Source organism: Octopus sinensis, linkage group LG2, assembly GCF_006345805.1.
Source record: "Octopus sinensis linkage group LG2, ASM634580v1, whole genome shotgun sequence".
Taxonomy (NCBI): Eukaryota; Metazoa; Mollusca; class Cephalopoda; order Octopoda; family Octopodidae; genus Octopus; species Octopus sinensis.
This window is the reverse complement of record NC_042998.1, coordinates 96,900,710-96,919,678: the sequence shown is the minus strand read 5'-3', so window position 1 is coordinate 96,919,678 and position 18,969 is coordinate 96,900,710. Positions and strand designations below refer to the sequence as shown.

Here is an 18,969-nt window from a genome sequence, read left to right as displayed (position 1 = left end):
GTATTAGGTTTACAAGATTCTTGATATGAACTCATGTGTTGAAACAGATTTTGTTGTATCTCAGGAGGGTCATTATGCCCATAATGAGCATATACATTGGTTCTATTTTCACTTATTTAATATTTGTTAATTGGTTAACTACTTAAAAATTAACTAATTGATTGTTTGGTTATGTTTGTGAAAGTTTTTTTGTTGCCATTTGCAACTTCTTCAATGATTTGCCCTCTGTACTCCAGGTCAGAATAACTGAAAGAGTAATCAAGCGATTTATTAATTGGTTAAATAGTTAACCAATTGATGAATAAAGAAGAAGTGAAATAAAACCAGTGCATGCATTTATTATTGGCATACATCAAAAGCCTAAACATATATCATCATCATCATCATCATCATCATCGTTTAACGTCCGTTCTCCATGCTAGCATGGGTTGGACGGTTCGACCGGGGATCTGGGAAGCTAGAAGGCTGCACCAGGCTCCAGTCTTATCTGGCAGTGTTTCTACAGCTGGATGCCCTTCCTAACGCCAACCACTCCGTGAGTGTAGTGGGTGCTTTAATAATTATTATTAGCCTAATGTGAGTAAAAATAACAAATAATTTGACTTAATTATATTCTTTCATGGGTTACAGGTTGGTGAAAGTGGTAAAAGTCCAAAGGAGCTGGAGAAAATAATTGCATTGCTTAAAAAAGTAGTTGACCGTGTGCAGTCAGAGAATGAACAATTGAAGAAGACAACTGGAACAGCTTCTCTGAAACAAGAAAATCTTGATTTGGTTGTGAGTTTCTCTCTACTTTTACTGTTTAACATTTGAACTGGCCATGTCTGGCTCAAATATTCTTCCTGTTTTATGCTCAAACTGGTCAGATCCAGCCTCTCTCGCCTGCCCTACAATGTCATTCTAAAAATATGCAAGTACATCATTGAAACTTTGAAGCTATGAGATAATGCAGGATTAATTCAAAATGATGTGAATAAATAAGCATTACATTTGACAGAGTAATCTGAATGTTAAAGGGTTAATGTTGGGCAATGACCATGAGTGTATATGAAACCTTGCTACTGCTATTCCTAATGTTATCTGGTCAAAGCATACTGTTTGTTTCAATTTGCTTGAAAAATAGACACAGATAGATGGCCCTGCTCGGCCTGTAGGAAAAGCATAAGCAGAAACTCCATAAGATGTACCCTGTGTGAGCTATGAACACATAAGAGGTACAGCAATATCAAAAGAAGGTTAACTGGGAAGATAGTTTTTGTGTGTAGCAGATGCGCAGAGGCACTAAACACCAAAGATGTACAGAAAACATATTCCATCACATGCTGGGGGAAAAAAACTAGAAGTGGATTATAGCTTCTGTTACCTAGGTGACCAAGTCTGTAGCAGGGGTGGATGCTATGATTAATTCAAAACAATGTGAATTAATATGCATTACATTTGACAGAGTAATCTGAATGCCAAAGAGTTAATGCTATCATTGTTTCTTTTGCAAATGTAATTGAAAAATCTTAACTGTTTAGTTACAATAATTGTTTCAATAGATTCCGTATAATCACAAATTACAAATATGTAGGTGCAAGCATGGCTTTATAGGTACAGGCATGACCATGTGGTTAAGAAGCTTCCTTTGCAGCTACATTGTTTTGGGTTCAATCCCACTGCAAATATCCTCTATTGTACTCTTGGGCCAACCAATGTCTTCTCAGTGAATTTGGTTGGTAGAAATTTTGTGGAAGTCTGTTATATGTGTATGTGAGTGGTGTGTGTTTGGTGTGTGTCGTGAGTCTGTGTGTGTGACTTTGTGTTTGTCTCCACCACTGTTACACAACTAGTGTTGATTTGTTTATAGCTCACTAACTTAGAGGTTCGACAAAAGAGACCAATAGAATAAGTACCAAACTTTGAAAATAAGTACCGGGGCTGATCTGTTCAATTAAACTCTTTTAGGTGGTGTTGCAGCATGGCTGCAATCCAATGAACGAAACAAGTAAAAAATAAAAGGAAGGTATAGATGGTCTGTATAATTATAGATATATTTTCATAGTGGTGCTCCAGCAGGACCACAGCAACATGGCAGAGATGTATATAAATCAATAAAAGAATATAATTATAAAAGCAGATAGTTTTTTTGCTTAAAAAAAAATTAATAGTTTCTTTTTTTTTATTTTTGAAAAAGTTTTATGTTTTTTGTGTTTTCTTTTTTCATCAGCAGAAAGTTAGAGATCTTGAAAAGAAATTGGGACAGTCCTCTACAGATAAACATCTTACAAAAGAGAAAGGAATGACAAAATTAATGGCTGATTATGAGAAACTTAGAAAAGATTTATTAAAAGTGAGTGACCCCCAAATATTGCTCCTTCTATTTTGGATACCAGTAGAAACACAGCCCGGAGGGCAGTGTTTCTGCTTGTATATATTGAGCTGAGAAATTGTTATATAAATAGCACAGTATATATGTTGTTTGATTGTCTTGCAATTAGTATTTTAAATGAAGTCAATATCTTACTTAACTATATACAGGAAGTTGACATAGATACAGAAAATAAACAAGGCTTTTGTTATTCAAAGGGTTAGGGTTCATACTTTTGTGTGCAAGTGAATAAAACTTTAAACAAAAATTTCCTTTGCAATCTTGATATGATAAATATAGTGTTAAAGCTTTTGCAAATGTTCTCAAAGTATCTCTTAGAAAAACTTGTACTAACTTATCTTCAATGAAAACAATAGAGGCAGCTGAAAAAGAGAGAGAGAAATAGAGAGGAAGAGAGGGGGAGGAGGGAGAGAGAGCATTGCAAAGAAATAATCTGGGGTTGAGAGTGAAAGGAAAAGTTATAAGGCTACAGGAAACAAATAAGAGATGGAAAGAGAGAAGGACGTAAGAAGTTAAAAAATGTTATGATGAGAGGCAGTAAACAAAAAAAAGATGAAAAGAGAAAGAATGGAGTAACACATTAAATAAAAAACACTATTTTGCAGTGTGATATTTAAAAAAGTACTCCTATGGTGATTAAAATCAATCATTTATTTGAAATCTTCAAAATAGAAACATCTTGAAAACCACATTTTGATAAAAAGTATATTAATATTGTAATTTTTAAGAATTTTCTTAACAATGTAGACTTTACTAATTACTGTATTTGACAGCATATTAGACGCACCCTCATTTCAGCAGGTCAAATTCAGGAAAAAAAGTTTTAAGTGTATTTAAGCATATATTGTTGAAAGCAGTCTAGCAGCACATTACAAAAGCAGAAAACATTGCTGTATAAAAGCAAGCATACAAAAGGAAAGCATACAAATTACAATAGTAATCATCTTTAATCATCTTTTTAACCAGAAAACTGATATTAGATAACATGTGTCATGGATCGCAGCCTAACAATTTACGGTAGATTGCTTTGATTTTTACGATAATTCGTATTTTAAAGTAATAATACTGGTAATAATAATAATAATAATACTAGCGATAAAATAATGATGCATGAGTATGGAAAATATTATTAAGGTGTTAGTGTAGGTAGAAATACTTATCGTAAGCTAGGTTAGGGAGCGTCTGGGAGAAGATTAGCCTACGGGAGGGTCTTGACTTCGCATATTAGACGCAGGGCGATTTTTTGAGCCAAATATTTTGGAAAAAAGTGCGTCCTATATGCCGTCAAATACGGTACTTACTTTTACTAAAAGTTACATACTCAGAACTAATTAATAAGCAGCTTTCTTCTCTATAGCATTGATAATTGCTCAAAATTTAGTTGTTAGAGTTGGAGAATAATTATAATCTCAATGCAAAGAAAAGTTACTGAACAATGGTACATAATATTTTCATGATTACACATGAAGAATGATGGGATAAAAGTAATAGTAATGGGATAATAGTAATAGTAGTAATAGTACACTATCATTTTAGAATTTTCATAAGTATTTTACGTAAGTATTTCAACTAATTCCCTTCCAGTAGAATTGGAAACTATTTTACAGCATAGTAGACTAATATATTTTGGGATTTTTTAAAAATCTTTTGGCCAGGTGGGAAGAGAGCACTCATAGCCAATATAAGACTTTTGAGACTGGTGGAAGGGAAGGAGGAAAATATCCTCAAACCAGAAACTTGGTTCAAATGCTAAGGATATCCAAAATTCAGGGTGGTGATGTTAAACTAGGCAACAGGTTATAAAGTCTACCAACCAAGTAGGCAATGGCAAAATTTGAACTCAGAATGTAAAGCGCTAGAAAAAAAATACTATGTCATCCAGATCAATGTTCTTACAATTCCATCTTGGACATGGGTACATCTATTTCTAGTTTCAAAATTTGTTTCAAATATATTTTACTATTGTAATTTTTATTATGGTTTCATTATATGGTTTCAACTGTCTTGCAGGAGACTGATCTCAAAATGAAACTTCAAAACCAAGTTGAGAACCTACAAGAGGAACAACGAATTTTGAAACACACAGTAGAGGGAGGTGGCATAAAGTTTGTTAAAGGTAACAACACATTGCAATCTTCTGAATCCAAAATTGATACAATAAAGAAACTGGAAGAAGATCTTGAAAATAAGGTAATGATTTCTATTTTTATTTTTATTCAAATGGTTTTTTTTTCTTTTGAGAGTCTGTAGTAGCTTAAAAACTATTAAGTATAACAGTGGTTTTGTATTAGATTGTAATGCGAAATATTACTATCCATTGTAAATATAATGCTGAAAAGGAAATTTTTTGTCGAGTTTTGTAATTTGCTCATTTCATAAGCACTGGAATAGAAACAAAAACCAAATCACCATAAACTGCGAATTTCTATCTCACTGATAGAATGTATGAGAGTGGATGACAACATCAACCGTGATCCAGTAGCAATGGAATCAATTGTGTATCTGTTTATTTTAATCACAATGTATATGAAGAAAAAAATTGATGAGTCCACATAAAACTCATACATACCATGTGACTGGTGGTTTTTAATTATTTAAACTAATACACAGCATTTATTATATATTCATTAGGAGTTTAATACACAACATTTTTCTTGAATTATTTGTTTTTATTTTGTCTGTTATACTTCTAAACAATTTTGTTCCTTATTTGATATCTCTAGATAGCTCTTATTAAGTAAATTTCTTTTATGGGGAAAGTCAGTAAAGCCTTTAACAGACTTTCATGCTTTTCTCTTCAAATGTAATTCAACTTTTGTATACATACATATATTTATTGGTTTTGAATTTTAGCACATTTGGGGGAAGGGGTAAGTTGATTATATTGACCCCCAGAACTCAACTGGTACTGTTACATCAACCCTGAAAGGATAAAAGGCAAAATTGACCTTGGCACAATTTGAACTCAGAACATAAAGATGGACAAAATGCTGCTAAGCTCTTTCCCCAGTGTGTTAACGGTTCTGCCAGCTTGCTGCCATATAATTACTCTAAAATATTACTGGTAATTGTTTGATACAATCCAGAGATAATCAAAGTTTTTTTTTTATGGTTTGAAGTAGGAATTATACTCTACTGAGCAGCACAGCTTAAAAATCAGCATTCTAAATTAAACTTTCACCCATCTTTCAAATCTCGACTAATGAATTTCTGTTGTTTTTTTCTCAAATGTAATCCTTCAGTTCTATCTGTAATTGTATGTTGAACTTACTTGACTTTGGGATTAATAATCTGATGCATGTGTTCTCACCACTCAGCATAGTTGGTACTTCAAGCATGATTTGCTTGCTGTAATAATCAATAAATTTATATTGAACTTTGATAATTGCTTAATCAATGTATGATATTAAAATAAAGGATTACATTGTTTGTAATACATTTAATTTGTTGTAATATCACAAATACATCATCATCATGATCATCATCGTTTAACATCTGCTTTCCATGCTGGCATGGGTTGGACGATTTGACTGAGGTCTAGCAAACCAGACGGCTGCACCAGACTCCAATCTGATCTGGCAGAGTTTCTACAGCTTGATGTCCTTCCTAACGCCAACCACACCGAGAGTGTAGTGGGTGCTTTTATGTGCCACCGGCACAAGGGCCATTCAGGTGGTACTGGCAATGGCCACGTTCAAATGGTGCTTTTTATGTGTCACCTGCACAGGAGCCAGTCCAGTGGCACTGGCAACGACCTCGCTTGAATGTTTTTGTCACTTGTCACCAGCACAAGTGCTAATAAGGTGACACAGGTGTCAATCACGCTTCAATGGTGTCAACATGCCACCGGCATGGAGGCCAGCTTGTTGCTCTGGCAACTATCTCACTTGTATGGTACTCTTAGTACTATTAGCTTTCTTAGTTTTGAACTTTTTAAGCATGGGAATTACTAGGTTTGGAGCAGTCATAGCCGTGTTGTTAAGATGCTTGCTTCTCAATGATGTGATCTCTGGTTCAGTCTCACTGTGCAGCTCCTTAGTCAAGTGTCTTCTACTATAGCCTTTGGCTAACCAAAGCCTTGTGAGTGGATCTGGTAGACAGAAACTGAAAGAAGCCCATCGTACATGTGTGTATGTAACCTTGCCTTAACATCATGTGATGGGCGTAAACAAGCATCACCATCATTATGCAAGTGAGAATGTTAATTTTCAGTCACCCATTAAAAATATATCTAACTGTGGGGTAATATTAATTGGTATGGGTTGGTGACAGAAGGGCAGATGGCCATAGAAAAATCTACCTCAACAAATTCCGTTTGACCTGTGTAAGCATGAAAAGTGGAGATTGATAATGATGATTAGATTTATTCAATATATTTTTATTTATGATACATTTATGATAAGTTTTTATTTATTTTGTAGCGTAAAACAATGGCAGATATGAAAATTCTTTTACGAGAATCTGCTGAGAGAGAACAAGATTTGCTTCAAGAAAAACAAGAATTATTAAGAAAGGTAACACTAATTATTGGTCCTTATATTATCATTGTTTCTCTCTGTGAATGTTGCTCTGAAAGTTTCGGGAATTTCCTGGTTTTCTTGACCATCTTTATAATTTCAGTTGGCCTCCAGTTGTTAATATTCCACATATAGAACCTACATGTTATTGTTGGTGTAGCTATTTAATTGCTTCTATATTTTTGTATTAAGCACACTTTTTAGCACTAGGTTGCCTACTAGATGTACATTTTTAATGTAATTCCTCAGACCTCTGTGAACATAGGAAGTATGAATTATTGATAATCATAAAACAAGGTGTTTGTTTGAATCAAGATGTCAGGTAAAGTGTATTTGAGATGGTATTGATGTATCTTTTTGCAGTGAGAGAGAAAAGAAAAACAATTCTGAAATGCCTCAATATTTTGTGAGAGCCTAAGAAAGCCAGTGGATCAAATAGTCGAGATAGTTAGCCGAAAGGTTTATTACAAGCATTGTTAGAATATAAAGAGAGAAGAAGGCATTGGTTTATCAGAGTTAAATGTGGAAATGTTTAAAGCATCATGGTATGTTGGTACTGTACTCATTATGCAAAGGAATAATTACAGACATTTCAAGCTGATAGACCAATTCTTAGAAGTAGTTGTGATAACCTTTCAATTCAAGACTATTCTTCTGGGTTTGACACTTTTTCTACTGTTCTTTCACAAAGAAAAGGATCAATAAGAACCAGGTCCTCAAAATATGAAAGTTACTAAGGATATGTGTAAGTAAAGATTAAATAGGTAGTTGATAACAAAGAAGATACATCTCTTCTTGTTTATCATTGGGGTTTGGTTTCCCAAAACAATACAGTGATAATTGAATCGGTGATAAATGAATCACCCCATGTATTTTGTAAATAGAATGAATGATAGATTCATTGATACCAGATTCATGGCCCACAGCTTCAAAGCTTCTGCCATCATGTATTTTCTCAATCAACTCTACCATTTCCTTTAGAGAATACACTCATTTGCATCATTTGTTAGGATCAGGCGTCTTCATATTTTTTTCTTTTCACTGGTTCCATGTTGATGGGTACTAGTACATAAATCCATGAAATAGATGTGAATCCTTGCAGCATGGTGATGTAAACAAGTGACAACCAGTGCATTCTGGGTAGCTGAGCATTGTGGGGTGGTTGCTGGGGTATATTTTTTTACAATACAAGTAGAATCTTCAACTGGTTAACAACCTGTGTTATTTACACATCAACCTGTAATAAGGTTAACATGGTTTCTAATTGAATGTACCATGTTATCCCAGATGACTACTGACTGAATCAGTGATAAACAAGGCTACATGTATTAGCAATAATGGTGATAATTAGTGTTACAGTGATAATCATTGTTATTATTGTTTTTGGCCTGATTATGTTTTTCTGATATCGTTATTTTTAATGAAATGAACCTTTTATTTTCTCTTGCAAACAACCCTAATTGTTGTATAGAGACTGTTATTAGTGAAAAGTAGAACTCAAAATGTCTTTGATGATTGACAATTTGGTTTTATTATGTATATGGTGCAGGCATGGTTGTGTTGTTAAGAAGTTTGCCTCCCAACCATATAATTACAGGTCCAGTCCCCTTGTGTGACACTTTGGGTAAGCATCTTCTTCTATAGCCCCAAGCTGACCAAGGCCTTGTGAATGGATCTGGTAGATGAAAGCTAAAAGAAGCCCATCATATATGTGTGTGTGTGTGTGTGTATGCGTGTGTGTGTGCATGTGTGTGGGTGTGCATGTGGCAGTGGGGTGGGAGATGTTCATATTTGTATATTTTTGCCTTGATATCGCATGCTAATTGCAAACAAGTGTCGCCATCATATGAACAATGTCATTTGTTTGCAATCTTCTGGAAAAGCATGTCTGGCCTTGGAGAAATATTATCTTTGGCTACAGGAAAGGCATCCAGCTGTAGAAAATTTGCCTCAGCAAACTCTCTCTGAGACATGTGACCCATGCAAGCATGCAAAGTAGATTTTAAAATGACAATGATGGTGGTAGCGGTGGTAGTTGTGGTGGAGGTAGTAGCAGTGGCCTGAATAAGAAAAAAATAATTTCAGGTTTTTTTTGATGTCTTAAAACTTGCATATTTGAACTTTTCAAAATAAAATTAAAAAAAAAATTTTTTGGGATGCTAATTTCCAGATTCATCTGTTAGAAAATATTCCAAATGAATCTATCAATTCAGATGCTGCATTAAACCATGCTTACAGAAAAGCCAAGTAAGTAGTCTTGAACTGAATTCTTCCACAGTGTTTTCATATTTATTATGTTTGTTTTAAAATGACATGTAAAAACATGAAATAAAATACCTTACTTGAAAATCAAATAAGGATTGACATCAGGAAGAACATCCCACCATTAGAATATAATCTCAAAATGCCAGCATGGAAAAACCAAGCATAAAAATATTCTTTTCTACTCTAGGCACAGGGCCTGAAATTTTTGGGAGGGGGCCAGTCGATTAGATTGACCCCAGTACACAACTGGTACTTAATTTATCGACCCTGAAAAGATGAAAGGCATATTTGATCTTGGCAGAATTTGAACTCAACGTAAAGACAGATGAAATACAGCTAAGCATTTCACCTGGTGTGCTAATGTTTCTGCCAGCTTGCTGCGTTCTAAGCATAAAAATATCAAATACAGGAGTGCTTCTGCTCGGCATTGGCAGCTCCAGCTCATATCCGAGCATTGGAGTTGTCAGTTTTTATACAGTCTCCTCAGCAAATGTTTGTGCTGAATGTGACTTTGGAGTCCAAGTTGGTGGTAAAAGAGTCACGGACAGAATTCACACAGGATGGTTGGTGTGGGTCAAGGATGTTGAAGATGCTCTTTTCTTCTGTGTTTTACCTCCTCGTTCTGTTGTCTATTCTGCTTGAAGGAGCTGGTTCCATTGTGGATAGCAGTCCTCCTGGCTGTCCTATCCATGGAAATCTGTTTCCATGAGGATGGCTGGATGTTGGTTTGAGTCAGTGTCCGTTTGAGCTGGTTTTTGAAACAGAATTTTGAACCTTCTCTGGGTCTTGTTCCCATTGCAAGTTCTCCATAGAGCATGATCCATATGCTGGATGTGACCTGCCCAGTGTAAACGATGGCAAAGAATGGTGGCTTCGAGACTTGGTAGTGAGGATTGGCAAAGAACCTCGTTGTTGGTAATGTGATCTTCCCAATGAATATTGAGGATCCGTTGTAGCTTGGATTGCTGGAAGCATTCAAGGCCCTTGAAGTCATGGCAGTACAGTGTCCAAGTCTCACAAGCATAGAGAAGAGTTGACAGGACAATGGCATGGACGACCATGAGCTTTGTCCGGATGGTCAGCATGTGATTGAAGAATAAGCATCAATCATAGAATATACAATAAACTATATAAAGTACATATTTGGGTTGACACAGTCTTGGTCAAGAACTTTGCTTCTCAACAAAATGGTTTCGGGTTCAGTTGCACTGCATGGCACTCTAGGTAAGTTTCTTCTCTGACAGCCCCAGGTCAAGCAAAGCCTTCTGTGTGGTTTTGGTTGATGGAAACTGAAGGAAAGCCAGCTTATATATGTATGTATATCATCATCATCATCATCATCATTTAATGTCCTTTGTTTTTTGATGCTGGCATGGGATGGTTGGTTTGACAAAAATAGAAGAGCCAATGAGTTCTGCCTGGTTCTCTGTCTGCTTTGGCATAGTTTCTACAGCTGAATGCCCTTCCTAATGCCAACCACTTGACTGTGTACTGGGTGCTTTTTATGTGCCACCAGCATGAGGGCCAGTCAGGCGGTTCTGGCAATGACCACGCTCACGCTCAAAAGGTGTTTTTACATGCTACCTGCACGGGAGCCAGTCTGGCAGCACTGACAACGACCACACTCGAACGTTACTTTTCACGTGCCATCAGCACATGTGCCAGTAAGGCGACGCTGGCTTGTATATACATATATATATATATATATCAATTAATAATTAAGGGTACTATCAAGCAGTACCAGTGTACTCACATAGCAGTCAAACTGACCAAACCATAAGTTTAGTGACAATTTGTGGTTTGGTCAGTTTGACTGTTATGTCAGCATGCTGGTACTTCTTAATTATAAATTGATATTTTATATCATTATAGGTTTTTTTTATGCATGCTAAACCAATGATAATATACTAAATAATAATATCATAGGCGCAGGAATGGCTGTGTGGTATGTAGCTTGCTTACCAACCACATTGTTCCGGATTCAGTCCCACTGCATGGCATCTTGGGCAAGTGTCTTCTACTATAGCCTTGGGCTGACCAAAGACTTGTGAGTGGATTTGGTAGACGGAAACTGAAAGAAGCCCATTGTATATATGTATATATATATATATATATGTATATGTGTGTATATGTTTGTGTTTCTGTGTTTGTCTCCCCAACATCGCTTGACAACCGATGCTGGTGTGTTTGTGTCCCCGTAACTTAGCGGTTCGGCAAAAGAGACTAATAGAATAAGTCCTGAGGTCGATTTGCTTGACTAAAGGCGGTGCTCCAGCATGGCCATAGTCAAATGACTGAAACAAGTAAAAGAGTAAAGTGTAAAGGGTATCCTCACATATACTTATATATATACATATATACACACACACACTAATATATACATGGGTGGGCTGTTTGAGTGATTGAATCAACTAGAACACTTGTTGTAACTGATGGAGAGCCAGACCATCTGTAACAAATGATGTGGAAAGTTTTTCTTTTTTTTGTATTTACTCTGCATTGTATCTTCCGAGAAGAATATTCAATACATCCTTGTATTTTGCGTCCCATGAGTGAAATGGTGCAGCAATGAATATGGATAGATCCTGCTGCCAGCTTTCTTTGAAGAGTTAAAGAGTCATGAACAAACATGGCATCTTTGGATGGTGCAACAAAGGATTCAATCAATATATGAAAGATATTTCACAGTGATGATGCAATTATTCAGTTGTTATCAGAATGAGAAAACACACACACACATAAACACACACATTCATAAACAGTCTGTTATTCTCTCTCTCTCTCTCCCCCTCTCTTAATTTCTCTGTCCCTTTTGTTCTCTCTTACTCTTTCTCCCTTTTTGGCTGTTTGCCTGTCTGCTCATCTACTTTCTTTCTCACTCTCCCTCTTCCTCTCCTTCTTTAGCCTCTCTCTAGGCTGTCTATCTGAGATGAAGGAAAGCTTTGAATCAATAGATGTTGTCATTTAGCCAAGGTCAGTTCTGATCAAGTTGACCTATGATCAAAAAATGGCATCCAAGCCATGAACATGCCTTCCTATCCACTTTTTTCTTTAGAGTGTACTCTGGACTACATTGGTTGAGAAGATGATTGAGTGTGTTTTGAGAAAGAATAAGCTGCTATTTCTAGCAAGTTTTGTAGCCATATTGACGCATCCTTATTGGTTCATTGAACCAATAGTTATTTGTCCATTAATAAAAATAGAATTACAGAAGTTATCCTCATTTCTTTCGATAAATATAAACGGATAATGAAGCAATATGGATTGGTGTCTTTCTACAATTCAACTTGGAATTATTATTGGACTGAAAATGTATGATTTATTTCTAATTAACTTATAAAAAAAATCAATAAATTTTACATAAGAATATGTAATCAACTTATATTGTCTTTTCTAATTTTTATTGTGTGTGTGTGTGTATATATATATATCATCATCATCATCGTTTAACGTCCGAATAATTATATACATAATTATAACTAGAGATTGGCTATAAGCCTCTCCACATGCTAGAAAAATAGATGTCTAAAGATGCTATTACCACCTTAAAAATTCCAAAAAATAAAACACGGGCTGTAGTTGAGAAAAAGAAAGATAATGAATTAAACTTTTATTTAACCATGTACAAGATCCTGTTTCAAGCTTAACCCATTCGTTACCAAACCGCCCAAAGCCGCCCGAAAAAATTTTGGTTAATGTGACCAAACCACCCAAACCCGCCCGTATTTACCTATTCATATTTAAATGAGAATATCAGAGCAAATCTCTAGTACATTCGTGAAAACACGTGATTATACTTCGTAAACAGTTCATCTACAGTTTTGTACAATGATCGAAGTGTAATTTTAATTCCGTGAATTTTGGGAGATTTTTTTTCCGAAATTTGTTCCTATTGTGTTTTCAAAATTTGTAATTCTGACAAAAAATGGATACGAATTTCATTATATCAAGCAGCGAGTCAGAATTCGAAGGATTTTCTACTGAAGACCTTCATAAATCTAACTCTATGACTGAAAAAAAAAGCACGTGGTATTTGATAATGAATCTGATGTTTCATTTTCCGAAAGTGAAAACAGTGAATCCGAGAGCTCCGACAGTGATAAAGAAAATGAATTGGCACCTGAATGGAGTGAAAATTTAAAAACTGTTTCTTTTGGTGATTTTTCTGAAGAAACTGGACCAAGCCACAGACTTTCCCAGGAGAGTAAAGCCTTAGGCTATTTTGTTTTAACTTTTTCGAATGAGCCTATTTGAAATCATTACGGCAGAAACGAACCGTTACGCTAAATGTAAACAAAGTGAAAGAAAGGATAGTTAGTGGTTTCCCACAACCTTAAATGAAATTAAGACTATTTTGCCATAAATATTATTATGGGTATCAGAAAGTTACCCAGAATAACAAATTCTATCGTAAAATTTTGCTGTATACCCAATTGAATATTAGCTAATAACCCATTTTCTATTGCGATGTTTGAACAAAATTTTAATAATTTTATATTTTGTTGAATTTACCTGTATCTACCTGCAATTAGAGTCACTTTGTGACAAAAATTATAGTATAGAATTGGTTGAGAACATTTCATTAAATTATCTTCCAAAAATCACATTAATATATTGATAAATAAAAAAGTTATAGTTGTTTAATGAAACCAGACTAAATTTATGATTATGTTAGAAATTAATTGAAACACATAAGGGGTGTATTTTGGTCAGAAATATAGTAACAAAAGGGTTAAGCTCTCATCAGCAACGCTATTCCATAGAATAAATTGACAAGTATCTACACATACATATACAAGCAGCGGCTTCATACAGCAATACACACTTGTAGAAATGTAGCACCTGAAGAGGCTTATAGCCAATCCCTTCTTATAATTATGTATATAATTATTAAAATATTTGTAAAATTTACCTATAAGGTTTTTAAATCCATGCTGACGCCATGATAGATTGTTAGCCACTACACACATTTTTTTTCTCTCCTTGTTTTTTCTGTGTCCCTTTCTGTAGAAGAGCGTAGGAGACTTTTTCTATTCCTGAGCATTATACTAATACATCTGTTTGTTTTGTACACCACCTGTCTTCGTCTTTTGTTTTTTTCATAAACTCTCCCTATATATATATATATATCAAAAAGCAAAAAAAAAAAAATTTCTCCTGGTGTAGGCACAGCTGTGTTGTAAGAAGTTTGCTTCTTAACCATATAACTTGGGTTCATTCCCACTGTGTGGCACCTTGGGCAACTGAATTCTATCGCAGGCCTTGGCTGACCAAAGCTTTGTGAGTTTACCAGAAGACAAGTGATGTTAAGTGATAGGAAGAACATTTGTCAATATGAACTCTGTCTCAATAAATTCGGTCTAACCTATACAAGCATAGAAAAGTGAATGTTAAAATTAAAGGAAGCAATTGTTATTGGCTGTTGTTTGTTAAATATATTTCATCAATTATACTTGAACATACTTACGTCAAGGAAGTAACCATATACTATCAAAATACTTTGAAACAACACATAGACCCTGTACTTTAGAAATAATGTATAATCCTTTTGAGCATTGGGCCTCATGGAGGCAAAGTGGCTGAGTTCCTTTTGAGTATTGGGCCTCACGGAGGCAATAACCAAGACCTTTGACATTATGTCATGCTTGAGAAGAAGACCCATCAAGCCAAGCAAGATCACAGTTGTGGCAGATACCAGTGTCATGCAAATGGCACTCATGCTAGTGGCAGTAGAAGTACCCATTACACTCTTGGAGTGGTTGATGTTAGGAAGGGCATCCAGCTTTAGAAAACCATGCTAAATCAGACTGGAATCTGGGGCAGCCTTCCAGCTTACCAGTCCTGGTCAAACTGACCAACCCATGTCAGTGTGGACAATGGATGTTAAATGATGATAATGTTGATGAAACGTTACCAAGTGGAGGTGCATGGCTTAGTGGTTAGGTTATTGGACTCATGATCATAAGGTTGCAGTTTCAATTCCTGGACCAAGCAGTGTGTTGTGTTCTTGAGCAAAAACACTTCATTTCATGCTGCTCCAGTCCACTCAACTGGTAAAAATGAGTCATCCTGTGATGGACCAGTTCCCTATCAAGAGAGGAAATATTTACCAGAGAAACCAGCAAACTGACCCTATGTTGCTTATGGGGTAATGTGGACCAACTAATAGTTACCAAATGCAATTTAAAACAAGCTTCAAGATTTGATCAGTTTTCTAACTATAGCCATTCCTAGTTTGTTTTAGCCATTTTTTAATTTTTAATCCAAGAGAGAAGGGCAGCCTTTGAAACTGATGAGCAGGAGGTGTGTTTGGGAGTAAAATAGAAAAGGAAAATAGAGAAACATTTTCCTTTCCAGACTCATTCCTTGTAAGTCATAGGATTTAGAAGAAGAAATAGTTCTCATTTTTTTTTATGAATGTTTATTGTTTATACAGATGAGTCACTTTAGATTTGTGGAAAAATCCCAAGCAGTTATTAGCTTCAATAGGTAGATTTCCTTTTCAATGTAAAGAACTGGAAGAAGCAATAACAGACAAATGCCTATTCACTTGGAAATTGCTAATTTGTCCAGGAAATCATTTGTAGGAAACTGAACAATTGTGTTCCATCAATGGTTAGTTTAAATAAATCAATTTACTATTTGTTATAAAATATTAGCCAAGAAAGGAAATTCTGTTGTTACAACAAGCAGCCTTATGAAATATTGATTGCACTGAACCTATCGACATATTAAACAAAAGAGCAGAAATTGTGTTCAACATGAAAAATATGCAGCTTAAATCATGCCTCTTTGAGTAGCTTGTTGAATAAACTGGGGCAACACATGTAAATTTACACACATATGTAAGATGCTTTTCAAGAGACAAGTGTATTAGCTAACTTTAAACAGTTACCAATATAACAGTTACAAGTATATTAACTGACTTAACCCTTTGACATTTAAACTGGCCATATCCAGCCCAAGTATTCTACTTTTCTATATGTTCAAACCAGCCAGATCCAGCTTCCCACATCTCTTCTACAATGTCATTTTAAGAATAAACAATGACATCATTAAAATCTTGAAGCTATGAGATAATGCATGATTTACTCGAAGTAATATGAATAAATAAGCTTTACATTTGACAGAGTAATCTGAATGATAATGAGTTAAGCCCTTTATTCTCTAAGGAGCAGAGGCCATTGATGATGTTTCTTCATTATTCTTGGCTCTGGGCTGTTATGGCAACTCCCTCAGTATGGGATAAGTACTGTTATCAGTGGTCTGGAATTCTCGAAGGAAGGCCTTCCTCACTCAGGTCTTAGTGTTGGATTTTAGAATTTGACTCAACCTGAACACTTACTGTACATACCTATTATCTTGTGTCATTTTACATCTTAGTATCCTCTCTCATATATATGTATGTGTATGAGTTTATTTTTTACAAATAGTAGAGATTAGAATTCTGTACATAAAACAGAGTATATATATAATTTTTTTTTTAACTGAGAAGCATTCATGTCTGGCTGTTTGTCTGTCTTCCTCAAGCTCTTTAAATTTGCATCATCCACCCTTTTCATTCAACTTTCATTCTGTGTGTCCATTCTGTGTGCTTAACATTACACTCTTCTCTCTTTGTACATTACAGCAAACACTTCTGATATCCAGTTTTTCTTTCGGTGTACTTGTGTGCTCTGTCATTCATACTTGCTAGTATCACATATGCTGTGGAGTATGCTGGTCTCATTTCTTTTCAGCCTTTACTTATCCTCTATATTCAGTAATCATGTCTCACTACTAATGTGTGTGTGTGTGTGTGTGTATATCACAGTCACTGATTCATACAGGCTTGTACTTCACAGGTGCTGGTGCCACATAAAATGCACTCAAGCCAGTACTGTTTAAGTACATCTGTGTTGGTGGCACTTAAAAAACACCCAGCACATTCTTTAAAGTGGTTGGCATCCAACTGTAGAAATCATACCACAACACACAAGCAAGTTGTGTCTGGAGTCCAATTGAAGGCTGGACAGCTCCTTGGCTAGCCAGCATCTGTCAAAGTGTCCAACCCATGCTAGCATAGAAAATGAACATTAAAGGACGACGATGATGTCCTCTATGTGTATGTAACTATTATGACTTTGTTATATTTATAATATCATTATTAAGGTGAAGGTGGTGAGTTGGTGGAATTGTTAGCATGTTGGGCAAAGTGCTTAGCAAGATTTCATCCATCTTTAATTTTGAGTTTGTACTCCACTGAGGTTGACTTTGCCTTTCATCCTTTTGGGGTCAATAAAATAAATACCAGTTGAGTACTGGAGTGAATATTAATCAACTTAACCTGTTCCCTGAAATTGCTGGCCTTGTGCCAAAATTTGAAATCGATATTACTATTATGATAATTAATGATAATATTTATATTATAAAGTATTTCCTATGCTGTAATGAAACATGTAGCATGGAATTAAAAATATACCAAATTTTCCAGACTTTGTTCATATATATATATATACCTATAAAATATATAGGGTAGTGAGTTTTTTTTAGAAATTTCACTACCAGTGGCTTAGCATGTATAAAAAAGTTAATAGACAACATATTCTCAATATAACATAGTGTACATTTAAACACAAGAGTTTTGGTCGTTTTGACTGCTTCTTCTAGCTTGTAAAGCTGCTTGTTAAAGGCAGCTTCTCTTGTGTTTAAATGTACGCTATTATATATATATGTATATATATATATATATATATATATATATATATATAATATATATATATATATATACACATACATAGATGTGTACGAGGAGGTACTGAAAAGTTCCTCGCTTTGGGTAAAAGAAGATACAGGAGGTTCAGTTAATTATGATTTTATTCAACATATTCTCCTCTCAGATTCACACATTTATTGCAGTGCTCCTGTAAAAGAGCTCAGAAGGTTGGGCCTCCAGTCAGGCCTTTCATGATATCCTTAAGGCCAAGAACTTTACAGCACTCCCTTGTATATATGTACCACACACATTCATTTTCACACATACACAAAACCATATACGCATATATACACATGTCAATTATTTATAGGGCAACAAAAATTATTCTGGAAGTGCTATTACCAGCTTGTATATTATCTTATTCGGAAAGTATTCATAAAATTGTCAGAAATGCCATAGACCAATTTGTCTTTGAGAAAAAGATTAGACTATATTGAGATAGACTAAAGATTAAAGTTCAGAGGTTATTTATGTTTTACTTGACATTTGGGCTGTTTTGTATAAATAATGATAACAACTGCATTTTGTTAGAGATCGTTAAGTTTTTACGTCTACTAGTTGAAATGTGAGTAATATCAGATCAACTACAAATTTATTTGTTTCTTTATTTCATTATCCATACTGTTTTAAAGGTATTAAATTTAATATTTCAAAATCTATTTAATTTTGCAATGAAGGAATTTTTGTACTAATGGTCTTAAAGTTAAAATACATTAAAAGATTATAATTTCAGCTCTTATCTAATAATACCAAGTATCGTTCATTCTCTGATTTAAGCATAAATTTCTACTTTGTAAAAACTTTTGGAATGTTCTTTCACTGTGAGAGTAAATGTATTTACTTATATTGAAATTATCAATATGTTGTATGGTGTTATCTGTAATTGTTGACTCATCTTTTTTGTTGAGCCCATATCATGATCAGTAGTAATTCTGTTATCTGTAACTAAGTGTATTTCTAGAAGAAATTGTGACTTATGTTGCATCAGACTGCTGAATTATTCTTGCACTAATCCAAATCACTATTCTTTAATTGTGGCTCACATCTGTCTTTAAAATGTA

General features: G+C 34.8%; 1 protein-coding gene across 2 annotated transcripts in view; it reads left to right on the top strand.

Moving 5' to 3' along the window:
- Positions 1–18,969, top strand: part of LOC115225397 (centrosomal protein of 290 kDa-like) — a 141,116-nt gene that overhangs the window by 117,934 nt on the left and 4,213 nt on the right. For both annotated transcript variants that reach the window (XM_029796355.2, XM_036498548.1), the window contains exons 51-55: positions 631–777; positions 2,210–2,332; positions 4,382–4,561; positions 6,793–6,885; positions 9,059–9,135. In XM_029796355.2, coding sequence (XP_029652215.2) covers positions 631–777; positions 2,210–2,332; positions 4,382–4,561; positions 6,793–6,885; positions 9,059–9,135 — 620 coding nt within the window. The remainder of the gene's footprint in view (positions 1–630; positions 778–2,209; positions 2,333–4,381; positions 4,562–6,792; positions 6,886–9,058; positions 9,136–18,969) is intronic.